The 15,036-nt window shown below is 36.9% G+C and overlaps 1 protein-coding gene across 13 annotated transcripts in view; it reads left to right on the top strand.

Annotated features, from left to right (window-relative positions):
- The window catches only part of SCMH1 (Scm polycomb group protein homolog 1), a 145,183-nt gene that overhangs the window by 96,373 nt on the left and 33,774 nt on the right, over positions 1-15,036 (top strand). For 12 of the 13 annotated variants that reach the window (XM_074334515.2, XM_019737138.3, XM_019737137.3 and 9 more), the window contains 2 exons: positions 10,569-10,801; positions 14,215-14,341. The exons of the other annotated variant lie outside the window; for it this stretch is intronic. In XM_074334515.2, coding sequence (XP_074190616.1) covers positions 10,569-10,801; positions 14,215-14,341 — 360 coding nt within the window. The remainder of the gene's footprint in view (positions 1-10,568; positions 10,802-14,214; positions 14,342-15,036) is intronic. 13 annotated transcript variants of the gene reach the window in all.

Below are 15,036 nucleotides of genomic sequence, written 5' to 3'. Positions count from 1 at the left end.
TGTTATCTTTATTTCTAAATACTTCTTTCTAGATAATGTTGTAAACAGGGTTTTCCCTTCCATTACATCCTCTAACTGGATATTACTTGAGTATATGAAAGCTATTGAGTTTTGCATGTTAGCTATATATCTTGTTACAATTGCTGATTTCTTTCACTTTCTGAGCTAACTTTTTCATAAATTCTCTAGAGAAGCACTGTCCAATAGAAATATAATTTGAGGTATATTGTAATGTAAAATTTTCTAGTTAGTCACATTTAAAAAAGTAAAGAGAATCAGATAAAATTAATTTTAACAGTACGTTTTATTTAATCCATAATATCCAAAATATTACCATTTTAGTATGTAGTCAGTATAAAGCAATATTAATGAAATATTCTACTTTTTTTTTTTCCCACTAAATCTTCAAAATCCAGTGTGTATTTTACACTTACAACACATCTCAGTTTAAACTAGTTGCATTCAAAGTGCTCAAATTAGCTGTATGTGACTAGTACTTAGTCTATTAGATGTCACATGTCTAGAGCTTTCCAGGTATTATACATCATGTCATCTGCAAATAGGTAGTGTTTTGCTTCTTCTTTTTCAATTTCTTAGGCTCCTCATTGTTTTCTTACCCTAACTCATGTCTCTGCTTCCATTCTTGCCTTCCTATAATCCATTCTCCACACAGTATCCAGTGTGCTCTTTTTCCAAAGTAAATTAGATCACGTCCACACCATCATCCCGAAAGCCTGGCCCCCCCGCTTTTCTGACTTCATCTTGTGCCATTATATTTCCTCTATTCACCCTGCGACAGTCTCTCTGGCCTTCCTTTTGTTTCTTAAACGAGTCAAGCTCATTATTTTCTTAGGGCCTTTACACCTGCCGTCTCCTTTGCTCCATGTCCAATCCCTTCTTGTCATCCCGTCTCAGCGCCAGTGTCACCTTCTCAAAGAGCCTTTTTTGACCATCCCTCAATGATTATCACATTGCTCTGTTTTATTTTCTTCATTGCACTTATCACCATCTGAGATGACCTTTTTTATTTATTTATACCTCTGATTCATACTAGAGAGCCTACCACATGATATAGTCTCAATACAGAATGTTTGTTGGATGAATGAATGACCAAATGAGTGAATGAATGAATTTGAGTTAATAAGAGGAAAACTCTACGTTATGATGGGAAGAACAAGGACTTTGGAGTTAGGCATGCTAGATTGAAATTCCAACCTTGCCTTGTTACTTACGTGACCTTGGCCAAGTTACTTGAGTTACAGTCGCCTCATCTGTTAGAGATAATTATATATGCTTCATAGGCAAGACTTCAAAGCCCATTGTTTTAACTGCCAGTATGTACTGCTTTTTATGCACCCTAGTAAATTTTATTGGCAATGATGATTGTAAACACTGCCATTGCAAATAGTATAGCACCTCTTTCATAGGAGGTGCTCAGTACATGCCAGTTCCTTTTAAACAAAATTAACTCCATCATTAGGGGGCATCCTTGTGTAAACTACTTACTTTCTCCATTCTTGGTCATAACAGTTTCTGTCTGCCTTTTAGTGACATTATTGATCATTGTTATAGTCAAGAAAATAAGGATTAGACACACACATATGTGCACAGATCAGCTGTTTGTCAGGGAGGGGAGACCAGTTGTACACACTCACATGCTGCAACCCTGCCGTAGCTGTGCTGCCTTTACAGTGAACCTCACCGTGCCGGTTTCCATGTGTAGGACCATAGTACCCACCCTATGTCTCTTGGCAGAGTCTTTGTGTATGAGAGCTGGCAGGTTCCTTAAATGTAATATGCATGGACTCTTCTCAAGCTGACTCCAGCATCTCTCTCTAGCCTTACCTCTTTCTCCTTCTTATGGACTTAAGCTACACAGAAGTACCCACAGGTCCTCATATAACCATGCTTTTTTGCAGCTCCACACCTTTCTACCTACTTTCTCCTCTGTCTGAAGTAACCTTACTCATCCTCCCCCTTGCATTTTTCCTAATGCAAGATCCATTCATTCTTCAAGATTAGTTAAAATGTCACTTACTATGAAACCTTGCCTGACAAGTCTTGCTTGCCTGTCTTCCTTGTCCTCTGCCCTTCCCTTGCACAGTCTCTCCTCCAAGTCTTTTTACTTGTATAAGCATTTTGACAAAGTATTGTTGATTAAAGGCATAATTCTGTCTACCTTAGTAGCACCAAAATGTGTTGGGGAATATTCTGATCTTTCATCTTTCTCTGAAGTAGGACAGTCATTAAATTATTTAACTATTTACGTTTGGAAAAATAAAAAAAATGATTGTGTTTAAATGACAAACTCAAGATCACACTATAAGGGACAGAACTAAAATTAGATCCCTGGTCCCCTGACATTACCCTTTTTTTTTTTTTCAACTAGGATAATTAAGTTAGGATATGGCAGGACAGGGCTTCCTGGTGGGAAGAACTTCCAAATCTTGGAATCCCTCAGGGTAGCTTAAGAAATACATTATTAAGAAGCTTTTAAATTAGTATGAAGCTTAATTTCCATGCTAGCTACTTAACACATGACCTGTGTGCCCTGATTTTTCAGAACTGTTAAGTTTAACTGGTTAGCTTCTGTCCAGATCTTTCAGGCCAGAGACAGCAACTTGTTTGCTGGTTGGCATAATGGACTTTTATGTCCATCCTTAAGGGAGAAGTGAAGGAAAAATATATTTTTTCTGACATTAGAAGGCCAAGTAAAGCCCTGCTCAGTTCTTCTCTTATATCTTTTTCCTTTTTTTAGTCTACAAACATGTGCTAGATACCATCTAAGAACGCAGCACCTTCTCGTATAATGGCAAGAATTCCAAAGTAAATCACTTACCTATCTACCCTGCTCAGATGTCATGATCTGTTACTGAAGATATATGAGGCAGTCTTAGGGTTTATAGTAATCAGTTAATCATTTGGCATGTTTAGTTATTCAGGCTTAGGCATGGAATAAGCAGAGGGTTGGATTGGGTTTTTTTCTAGGCAAATGTGTTAGAAAAGGAAGGGCAAGGAAGTGGTTATAATTATGGATCAGTGGTTCTCAAACCTTTCGGTATCAGGAAACTTCAATATCCTTAACAACCCCAAAGAGCCTTTATTTATGTGGGTTATCCATATCACTGTATTAGAAATTAAAACTTAGAAGCTTTTAAAACAATAATATACAAGCATACATTCCATATCTCACGTGTAGCCTCTGGAAAACCCCACTGTGAGAGAATGAGAGTGAAAAAGGCAAATAATGTTTTAGTATCATGAAAATGGTTTGCACCTTACAGACCCTCAAAAGGATTTCAAGGACACCCAAGGGTTCCCAGACCATTCTCTGAAAACAACTAACTACATAACATTTAAAAAATCCATTTTACCAATAATGGCCATTTGTGTCATTTCAAGTTTTAAGTTACTACAGATAACATGCTGTGAGCATTTGTTTACACGTATCTTAGTGTCCATGTTCAAGAATTTTTCTGGAGTTTACTCCTAAGATTGAATCATAGGGTATGTACACCTTCAGATTTATTAGATAATGCCTGTTATGCCCCCCGGGGAGTCTTCTGAAAAAATGCTACTGTGAACATTCTAGTACCTATCTTTTGGTAGTCATACCACTCCTTTCTCTCGGGCATATACCAAGGAGTGGAATTGTTGGGTGCTAGGATATAAAGCTAAGCAGTTTTTTGAAGTGATTTACACACCAGCAATGTACAAGCGTTCTGGTTGCTTCGTATTCCTCACCATATTAGGTATTATCACTTCTTTTAATTTTAGCAGTTTTGGTGAAGATGTAAAGTCTCGTATTTTTTTCCTCCTCTTCTGTTTTTCCTGTTTTCTTTTAGATTTTTTAAAATTAAATTTATTAGAGTGACACTGCTTAGTAAAATTATATAGGTTTTAAGTATACATTTCTATACTATATCATCTACATATTTTTAATTTGCACTTTTCTGATAACTGATAATGTTCAGCAAATTTTCATATTTTTATTGGCTATTTGTATATTCATTTTTATGACATGGCTCTTCGAGTCTTACTCATTTTTTAAATTGGATTGTCCATGTTTCTATTACAGATTTTTAGGAATTTTTAAATATATTCTGGATGTTACTTTTCTGATGTATGTGTTTTGTATATCTTTTCCCACTCTAGATTTTTTTTCTTAATATTGTCTTTTGATGAATAGAATTTTTTTTATTTTAATGAAGGCATAGATGTCAGTCTTTTATAATTAATGCTTTATGTGTCCTGTTTAATAAATCTTTGTTTACCCCAAAGTTTTGAAGATATTCCCCTCTATGTTCGTCTAGAAGTTTAATGTTTTACCTTTCACATTAATTTTTTGTGTCTGGTGTGAAGTGGAGGGTTCAGGTCTCATCTTTTTTCCATATGGATATTTGTTTGACTCATCACATTTTATTGGTGAGACTATGTTTTCTCCACATATACGCACACACACAGGATTAAAGGGGCACCTTTATTATAAACCAGATGACTGTACATACGTGGCTCTATGTCTGGACTCTCTGTTTTGCTCCATGGATCCATTTCTATTCTGACACCAATAAACATGTCTTAATTACTATAACTTTTTAATGAGTCTTGATATGAGCTTTGCTGTTATTCACCAAAATTGACTTGGCTATTCTAGAGCCTTTGCATTTCCTAATAAAAGTTAGAATTAACTTGTCAATTTACAGACATATTCACACATTTAAAAGAATCTGCTTGGATTTTGATTGAAATTCCATTGGCTCTTTATAGATCAATTTGATGAGAATTGAGAGCTTAACAGTATTGAGTTTTCCAAGCCATGAATGTGATATATCCTTTCATGGCCAGGTATCTAGAACTTCTTGGATTTCTCTCAGAATGTTTTATACTTTTTAGTGTAAATGTCTTGCACATCTTTCACTGAATATTTGATTTAGGGTTTTTTACATTTATTTTCTAATTGATATATATAGAAATACAATAGATTTTTTTGTATTAAATTCCATCTAGTGACCTTTCAAAACTCATTTTTTTTATTTTAATAGATTCCATAGGTGAGAGGGGGTGGTTTATATAAAAGATCAAGTCATGTGCAAATAATACTTCTTTACAATCTACCTTTATAGCTTTTATTTCTTTCTCTTTCCTTACTACATTTGCCTCCAGTACAGTGATGAATACAAGTGGTGATAATGGATATTTTTGTTTTGTTCCATAATTCAGTAAAAAAAAATCTTCGATATTTCATCATTAACTATGCTGTTAGCTATAGATTTTTTTTTTATAGATGCCATTTTCTATAAGAAAATTCCCTTCTATTCCTAGTTTACTAATAGTTTTTAACGTGAATAGGTGTTGAATTTTGTCAAATGCTTGTTCTGCATCTGTTGAGATGATATATGTGTTTTCTTCTTTATTTTGTTAATGTAATGAGTTCAGCTGATTTTTTTTTCTATTGTTAAACACCTCTGTATTCCTAAGATAAAACCCACTTAGTCATAGTACATTAATTATCCTTTTTATATATTACTGGATTCATTTTGCTAATATTTTGTTAAGGATTTTTGCATCTATGTTCATGAGGACATTAGTTTATAGCAGGGGTGTCCAAACTTTTTTCAACGTTTTTCACCAAGGGCCAGCGGGCCGCAGTTTGGACACCCCTGGTTTATAGTTTTGTTTCCTTGTAATATCTTTGTCATATTTTGGTGGAAGGGTTACATTGTCCTCATAAAATGAGTTGGGGAGTGTTCCCTCCTCCTCTGTTTATCTAGAGGGGTTTTGGACCCCTTGTTACTATTTCTTTCTTCTTTAAACATTTGCTAGAGTTCACCAGTGAAGCCATCTGCATCTGGAATTTTCTTTGCAGAAGGGTTTTCATTGCAATTGCAATTTCTTTATTACATATAGGGTTCTTCATATTCTGTTTTTTCTTGTGTCCATTTTAATATTTTGTGTTTTTCAAGGAAGTTGGCCATTTTATCTAAATTTTCAAATTTATTTATGTGAAGTTATTTGTAATATCCTGTTATTGTCTTCTTAATGTCTAAAGGATATTTTTTATTCTTGATATTCGTAGATTGTATTTTCTTTATATTTAGATCAGGCTTGTTAAAAGGTTATCTTTTCAAAGAACTTTGACTTTGTTAATTTTCACTATTATATGTCTGCTTTCTTTTTTCACTGACTTATTCACTCATATCTATTATTCTCTTTTACTTTCTTTGAGTTTAGTTTGATGCACTTTTCCTAGCTTTTTAAAATATAAGATCATTGATATTTAACCTTCCTTCTCTTCTAATATAAGCATTTAGAGCTATAAATTTCCCCTCTGAGCACTACTTTAGCTAAACTTCACACATTTGCATATGTCATATTTTTATGAATTTTAAATTCCAAAATTTTTCTAATTTCTATTTTAATTTATTTGACATTTGAGTTATGTACAAGTATATGTCACTTAATTTCTTAGCATTTGGGGTTTTTCTAATTAATTTTCTGTTGTTGATTTCTATTTAAATTCCACTGTGGATAGAAAACATATTCTGTATAATTTCAGTTCTTTGAACCTTATTGAGGATTGCTTTTTTGCCCCACATGTTCCATTAGCATTTGAAAAAAATATGTATTCTACATTGATGGGGTGTAGTGTCCTATATGTGTCAATTAGGTTGATAGAGTATTTAGTTATTTATGTTATTAGTTGGTTGTTATTCAAATCTTTCCTATCTTTATTTATTTTTTTCAGCTTCTTCACCTATCAATTACTGAGAGAGACATGTTAAAATCTCCAGCTTTTAATTTTGTAATTGTCTATTTCTCCTTTCAGTTCTTTAAATTTCTACTTATATATTTTGTGTTATTAGGTACATAGGAATTTAAGGTTATTTTGCTTCCTTTTGAATTGACTACAGTCATGCACCCCATATCATTGTTTCACTCAACAATGGACCCATAGGATTATAATGGAGCTGAAAAACTCCTCTATCACCTACTAACGTCATAGCCATCGTAACATCAGAGCACAACACATTACTCACACATTACTCATGTCTAGATATGTTGAGATACACAAATACTTACCACTGTGTTACAACTACCTACAATATTCATTAGAGTAACATGCTGTACAAGTTTGTAGCCTAGGAGCAATAGGTTTGTATAAGTACACTCTGTCATGTTTGCAGAACAATGAAATCTAACGACACATTTCTCGGAATGTCTCCCTGTTGTTAAGTGGCACATGACTGTATTTTATCTTGCTGAAATTTTCCTGTTTAGTCTAGTTATACTCCTTTCCTTAAAGACTGCCTCGTCTTATATTAATATAACCACATGATCTCTCCTTAGGTTAATGTTTACAGGGTGTATGTTTTTCCATCTGTTTGTTTTTATCTTCCTATGTCCTTATATTTCAAGTGTCCTTCTTTTTCAAGACCCTCTTATAAATAGATATACTTGGGACTTGGGGTACTTTTTTTTGGCCTGGTATTGTAATTTTTTCCTATTAATTATTTTACTTAATCCACTTGTATTTAACGTAATTATTTATTTGGATTTCAGTCTACCATTTTGCATTTTCCTTTTTGTTTTGTCTTTGTCTGAGTTCTTCCTCATGTCTTTATTCCTTCTTTCTTCCCTTCTTTTAGATTAAATGTGTTGTATTATTTTATTTTTCTCTCCTTAGCTTTTAGTGATACATTCTTGTGTAATTCTTTTAATTCATTTTAAATAGTCATCCTGGACTTATTAAGTTGGTGCAAAAGTAATTGCGGTTTTTGCAATTATTTTTAACCTTTCAAACTGCAATTACTATTGCACCAACCTAATATTAAAGTCTACCTCAAATAAGCACTGTTAATCACTCCCCAAATAATGTAAAACTTTTAACAAAGTTTGGCACCATTTACCGCATACTTCCATCCCTTATGCTATTACTTCATATAATTTACTAATACATATATTACAAACCCAGCAGGCTATTTTTTGAAATTCTTGTTCTAAATAGTCAATACTCTTTTGTATTTACCCCCATATTTACCCTTTCTTATGTTCTTCATTCCTTCCTGCAGTTCCATCATTCCGTCTGGGATTACTTTCCTTTAGCCTGAAGAACTTCCTTTCTATTTCCTGCAGTTTAAATCTGCTGGTGACAAATTCTCTCAGCCTTGATTTGTCTGTAAATATTAATACACCTTCATTTTTGGAATATATTTTCACTAGGTATAGAACTCTAGGTTGGCAGACACACACACACACACACACGCATGCACACGCACATACGCATCTATATAGTCCTTAAAGGGCTAAAATATGTAAACTGCCAACATAGAGTTCTGTACCCAGTGAAAATATCCCTGTTCCTTTGGACATGGGCCGCTTGAGCTCTTGATTGACAACCTAATAGGTCTCCATCTCCTCAGCCTTAAAAAACTGCAAGAGATCATCCTACCTTTGAGAGGTTTGGGGCTTAGTTCTTTGACCTCTCACTTTTCTTAAAATTTCAAAATATGGCATATATCACGAAGAGGAGATGAGCTCTGTGTTTGAAGTAGACATCCTCCTTCTAGTGGGACCTTGTCTCTTAAAACCTTGTCTCTTAAAAGGGAGATTTCATTTTGCCTTTTAGAAGCTCTCAGCTGCTTCGCAGTTCCAGTGTGTAGGCTTAGAACTCAGCAAATGTCCCCTGGGGAAAATTGGCCACACACATGGAGCTCCTCAAGTTCCAATCTGTCACAACACCCTCTCCGATTTCTCTGCCCTCCAGTAGAGCCCCTCTGCACAGGCCAAGACGAATGCTCAGTTCATGCTGCCAATTGGCCAGTGCCCTCAGAAAAGAAAACAGTGTCAGCTACCTCAGGAGCCCTTCCCTCCAGGTCTGGAATTGCAGTTCATCTAATCTTTGTGATTTCTACAACACTGCAGTGTTTTTCACAATAATTTATCTGACTTTTTCTAGTTTTTGCCATAATCTATTACATCCTACCTGGAGCATAAAAACATTACCTTCTACCTGCCCACTATAATTAGTTTTCTTAACTAGTCTCCCCAGTTCTTCTACCGCCCTCCCCCCTCCCAGAGCAGCCAGAATGTTCCTTTTAAGTATATCCTACCGCTCCCTTTGTCAAAACCCTCCAGTGGCTTCCCTTCGTACTTAGAATAAGTTCAGGTTCATTTTCACAGTTTACAAAGTCCTACATGATCTTAGTGCTACCCCCGTTCTCACCTAATTCCTCTCCACTCTCACCTTTGCTCACTCAGTTCCAGCCATACTGACCTCCTTTCTGTCTCAAACACACTAACATGTTCCCATCTCAGAATTTTTGCACTTGTTATGTACCCTCTACTTGAAAGGCTCTTTCCTCAGATCTTTTGCCTTTATTTCATTTGGGAGCTTTGTGGCAATGTCACCTCTTCAAACAAGACTTTCCTCACCCCTCTATCCCCTTACCTTGCTTTAGTTTTAATCGTAGTACTTACCTAGCACTTAACATTATATGTGTATTTATTTGTCTATGTTCTGTCTTCCCACTAGAAGGTAAGCTCCATCAGAGCTCCAACTGTGTTTTTGTTCACTGATCTATCTCCAAGGCTTAGAACAGTGTATAACTTATAGTAAGTGCTCAATAGTTATTTGTAGAATGAATTAGATATCCTTTACCTTGAAGAATTCTCAGTTTAAGGAGAAGATGAATAATTACAGTAAAATTGAAAGTACTCTAACATAGATGTCTACAGAATGATTTGGGAGAGGGTTGACTTAGTTGGGGTGTAGTCAGACAAGGCCTCAATAAGAGTTGGCCCCGGAGCTGAGTGTTGAAAAGTGAGTGTTGATGTATACCTGAGCAGGAAGAATAGAGAACACCACATACCTGAAGGACTTGGTGTTCAGAAAATAGTGGGTCCAGAACATGGAGGCAGGTGACAGGAAATGACATCAGATATAACTGGAGAGCAAGGCAGGGGCAAAGTCACAAAAGTCCTTGATACCAGAATACAGAATTTGAACTACCTTAAAGATAATATGAAGCAAAGATTTTTAAGGTAAGGAGAGATGCTGTCAGATGTATGTATTTCCATATGTTTCACTACTTTCACTGCAATAATCTCACTAAAACATTAGGTAGATCGATGTAGAAAATGCCTGACTTGGTTGAAGAGCCTAGTTTCAAAACATAGGTCCTCATCCCAACTCACTGTGTAATCTGAGGAAGGCCTCATTTCCTCTTCTGAGCCTCAGATCTTCATTCCTAGCAGGAAAGGATTGTAGGCTTCTAAGAGTTATTACATCTCTAAGTCTGTGGTTCTGTTTATATACTTTAACTAGATGCCTTGGGGAGAAAATGTTAATATTTTTTCTGCATCTGCCAGAAATAATTAAAACTTCCAGTTCTAGCCAATCTAACTTTACTTCTCCTCTGAGATTTTCTAACATTTAGGTCAGATGCCAGGAAACAAGTTTCTTGGGATAAAACTACCCAAGTGGAAGTAGCAAGTCTTTTTTTCTTCTTGGGCTGGGATGGGAATGCAGGTGGGAGGAGGGGGTGATAGAATGAGTCTTTTTCTTGCAGTTGTGATTCCAAAGAGTCCCTATCCTGCATCTGATGTGAACACTGAGAAGCCCAGCATCCACAGCAGCACCAAAACTGTATTAGAGCATCAACCAGGACAGAGGGGGCGTAAACCAGGAAAGAAGCGGGGCCGGACACCTAAGCCTCTAATCCCCCATCCCATCTCTACCCCATCCAAGTCAGCTGAACCTTTGAAATTCCCAAAGAAGAGGGGTCCCAAACCTGGCAGTAAGGTAGGTAAAAATATGGGTTTCCCAGAGAGGGATAAAGGGTTATAAAGGAGTAACTCATCCATATCCATCCATCTTGGAAAGGGGCACATCTGGCTCTATTTTCTCACTTGTGTAAGCTTTTAAGAGGAATCTCCTAGAGTGTCATCGCTACTTAACTACTTAACTGGGAGTTCGTAATATTAAACATACGATGGTGTGGATAAGAAACAAATTTTGACTTTGAAAGTTACTCACATCGAAGGAATTCTGGTCTAATGTCTTCCATAGATGGAAGGCTGTGCTCCTAATTGCTAACCTACCTCGAGTGGATACCCAGGCATGTGAACAGAAAGAGAAAATTGGCTCTATAAATGTCCTTTTTCTATTCCTTCCCCTTCTTTAAAAGAAAAAAAATATTGAATATCTACTGAGTTTCAGGCGCTGTATCAGACACCATTACATACATGTCACATAATCTTCACAAAACTCTAGGAGATGAGTAATGTTTATGTTATTTAATGGTTAAGTACATTGAGACATAGAGATGTGAAATGATTTCCCTAAGTACACGTAGCTAATAAACAGCAAAGGCTACAGAGATGGGTCCCCAGGTCTTCTAGTTTCAAGGTCACTGCTCTTCTACCACATATTTACTCTCTCATATTTCTTGAGGGAGATAACACTTACCTCTAGTGTAGGAAAAGACTCCTGAGTCAAGCTTCACTGACCACTGTTCCTGAAAGTACAGTCATGACTAGTTTTTCATGCATGTCTTCCCTAAGGAAGTTCTCAGCTACTTCTTGAGGGCTTCCTTTGGCGTCACCTTCTCCATTCAGTTCCTAACTGTCAGAGGATTCCTCTGCAGCTCCGTCCTGAGCTAGACTACCTGAGTTCTAACATGGAGATGATACGCAGTTCTCTTGGGCATTCCATTCCAATCTCATAAATTCTTCCCTAGGGTTGATTGGTTGCTTGGCTGACTGGTTGGTTGATTTTGTTTGGTTTATTACCCCCAGCTGACTTCAGTCCTTCTAGAATACAAGCTCCTCAAGGTCGAGAACCTAATCTTTTTCTTCTTTCTTTCTCCTGCAGTGCCTTAAATCTCAGTCTCTTGGGAGATGTTCAGTGTATGCAGAACAGATAGATGGATGGTTTTAGTGATGTTACAGTTGAGATTGTCTCTTATTTATTGGCTTTAAATTCTCAATGCCACATGCTGATCTTTGAGTGTAACACATAATGCTCCTGCCCTACTACCACTAACCCCTAACCCAGGTTCTGATTCATTTTTGTTTCCATTATTCTCTTCTCATTCTCATGTTGTGGAGGAGAGGCTGAAGGCCAAAGATTTCAAGGCCAGAGAAGTTGTGCTTTTGATGATATGACAACATCTTGAGGACAGTCAGATTAAAGAGAAAAAAAACTTGTCTGTGAGATTCCAAAGACAGACCTAGAACCAATAAGCAGAAACTCAAGAAGACAGGCATTGTCTCAACATAGAAGGAACAGTTAAATCTTTCCCAAAGTGGAAATAGTGATCTCCTGTCACTAGAGGTATTTCAGCAGGAACTGGATGACACTATGGGAGGGATGTTTTCAGGGACAGTGAAGTAGAAATATTTGATGGATGGATGGTTGGGGATTAAATGGCCTTTAAGATCATTCAAAACTATGATTCTATGATTGCCTCTGCTCGCGGGCAGTCTTAACCATGGTAGCCAAAGTCCTCTTTCTTTCCAACACTCTTGAAAACAATAATTCTCATCTTGTATTTTATGGCCTGGCACTTGACTCCCTAATTCCTCTTCCTGTCCTTTTTGCTTGCTCCTAGAAGTGTATATCCTTCCCCTTAACCCGTAACCCTTCTATTCCTTTCTGAAGCAAAGTGGTCTTGTGACTAGAACATAGACTTTAAAGCCAGACATACTTAGGTTTATATCTCATCTCCACCTTTGTGACTTTGGAAATGCTTCCATAAATAAGGTTGTAAGCCCTAGTTTTCTCACCAATAAAATGGAGATGAGGTAATATATGAATAGATATAATACATGTAATTGTATCTACCTCAACGGGTGAAAAGATAATTTCATCTTTCTGCTTTCTTCTATAATATTTGGGCACCTCTTACCAGGATTATTCCTTCAGGGACCCTACAACTCAGTAAAGTTAAACTGGTATTCCTTTCCTCTCTGACTCATTGCTTATTTGGGTTTTTACTTTTAGTAATATCAAAAAATATGAGATGCCCATGTCCCATGTATGCTTTGCATGTTTCATAAGTGTTTTTATGATTACTTTCGCAGGCAAGGCCGTCTTATAGTATATGCTTGCTGTTGTTGGTGCTATCTCTTTAGAGGATATGCTCCTAGAAGGCAAACAGGTTTATACAGCTCCCAGAAGTGTACCTATCCTATGTGACATTTAGTAAAAAGGGATTTATGTACCTCGGTGATGATTATGTTTTCCTTGCATTCAGAAAGGCTTTTAGAAAACTTTGGAAAGAACCTTCTGAGATCTTTCTCCCCCAGAGACTGTCCTGACCAGCTTAGAGGAGATACTAGATGTCTCTCAAATCATTTTTATTACTTCCCCATTATTGGTATTCTATACTGTATGCTTCATTGAAAAACACTCACTGACACTTACTATATGCCAAGTACCATGCTAGGAATGGTACTCAGAAGCAGACTCCCCAAGAGTCCCAGGCTAACAAGGTACACCAGGATATAAATACATAGTGACAATAATTGTGACAAATGCAACAATTCAAAGTACAGGGAGAGCAGCAAAGAGACCGTAACTAGAGGAAATCTAGAAATACTTCCTGGATAAACAGATATTTGTAAGATAAAAAAAAAGAAAGGGCATTTCAAGCAGAAGGGGTGGTTTATTATTATTAAGGTGTAGACCAGGTAAAACTGCAGGGTTTTTAGAGAAGTAATATAGTTAGAGATGACTACAGTATAAGGTTGAAGGTAATAAATGGCAGGTAATAAACTGAAGAGGCAGGAAGAGGAAAGTAGTTTGTAAGTTAGGGGAAGGTTCATTTCCGTTTTTCAAGAAAGACGAAAAGTACAAAGCAACGTCAAAGTAGTCCTCAGCCACAGCATTTTCCCCCCCATTTTTGCATTTGTCTGCCCAACTAATAAAGAACTTCAAATCATAATATTGAATCTAGTATGAAAAAAAGTGAACTAAGTAAGCTTTGGTTGTATAGAAGCCCAGAACCTTGTACATAGATTCAGAAAATTTTTACTAAGCATCTACTGTATATACAGCTTTAGGCAAGATGCTGTGTGGAAAACATACATAAAACACAGTCCCACCTACAAATATACTTCTGTTTCATGGGTGAATTGACTGCTAGGAAGAGCGGAATGAGAAGACAAGTTACCTATCACAGGTAGCAAACTTTTCCCCATCCATTTTGACAGAGGAAACCTCGGACTTTGCTGAACCCACCACCCACCTCACCAACAACCAGCACCCCTGAACCGGACACCAGCACTGTACCCCAAGATGCTGCCACCATCCCCAGCTCAGCCATGCAGGCCCCCACAGGTAAGAGCAGATGACGTACTAGCGGCAACAAGCCCCAGGCCCTAGTGCCTGTGCTTTCTCTTGCCTTGCACCAATAAATAGCCCCCGTCCATGTGTAAACTTAAAATAGGATCTTTAGAAAAAAGTTATCTTTGGCATTTTATACAGTTTCAGAGGTTTCTCTCCTGTCAAAACAATCAAAGAAACTTGGGTAGGTATTCTGTGAACTTAGGCTCGGAGAACTGGGACATGAGGGTGGAGTGAAGGCAGGGCAGTACCAGGAGCTCCCTGGCCCAGTTTGTAATAATACTCATCCTTTCCAGTTCAGCGTGCTCCACGTGTAGCGTGATTCCCTTCCAGAACCCTCCCAGCATTATAGTAATCCTGCCACCACTCAAATACATATGAACCTGCTCTGATTTTTTAAAAACATCATTAATGGTGGTAAACTTGGTACTATGAGACTGAACTTGGAGACCAATCAATGAATGTTTGATTCAAAGCAAAATCTGGTAGCTGAAGTGGGTGGGTAATCACTGTAGATTATTCCTATCTCTTCCCATTTCCTAAACTCTCTATGAAGGTAACTCTAAAAGAGCTACCCCTTAGATATACAGCCTCCCAATGGGGTAATTATAAAGAAAAATACTCTTTCTTCTGTGTAAATTAAGATACACGCATGAAACCTATTCTTGTTACTCTGCAGAGACTCCATA

This window comes from Rhinolophus sinicus, chromosome 14 (assembly GCF_057876585.1).
Source record: "Rhinolophus sinicus isolate RSI-liver-muscle chromosome 14, RSI-T2T, whole genome shotgun sequence".
NCBI classification, from domain to species: domain Eukaryota; kingdom Metazoa; phylum Chordata; class Mammalia; order Chiroptera; family Rhinolophidae; genus Rhinolophus; species Rhinolophus sinicus.
The sequence above is the reverse complement of the archived record's forward strand: the minus strand, read 5'-3'. Positions and strand labels throughout refer to the sequence as shown.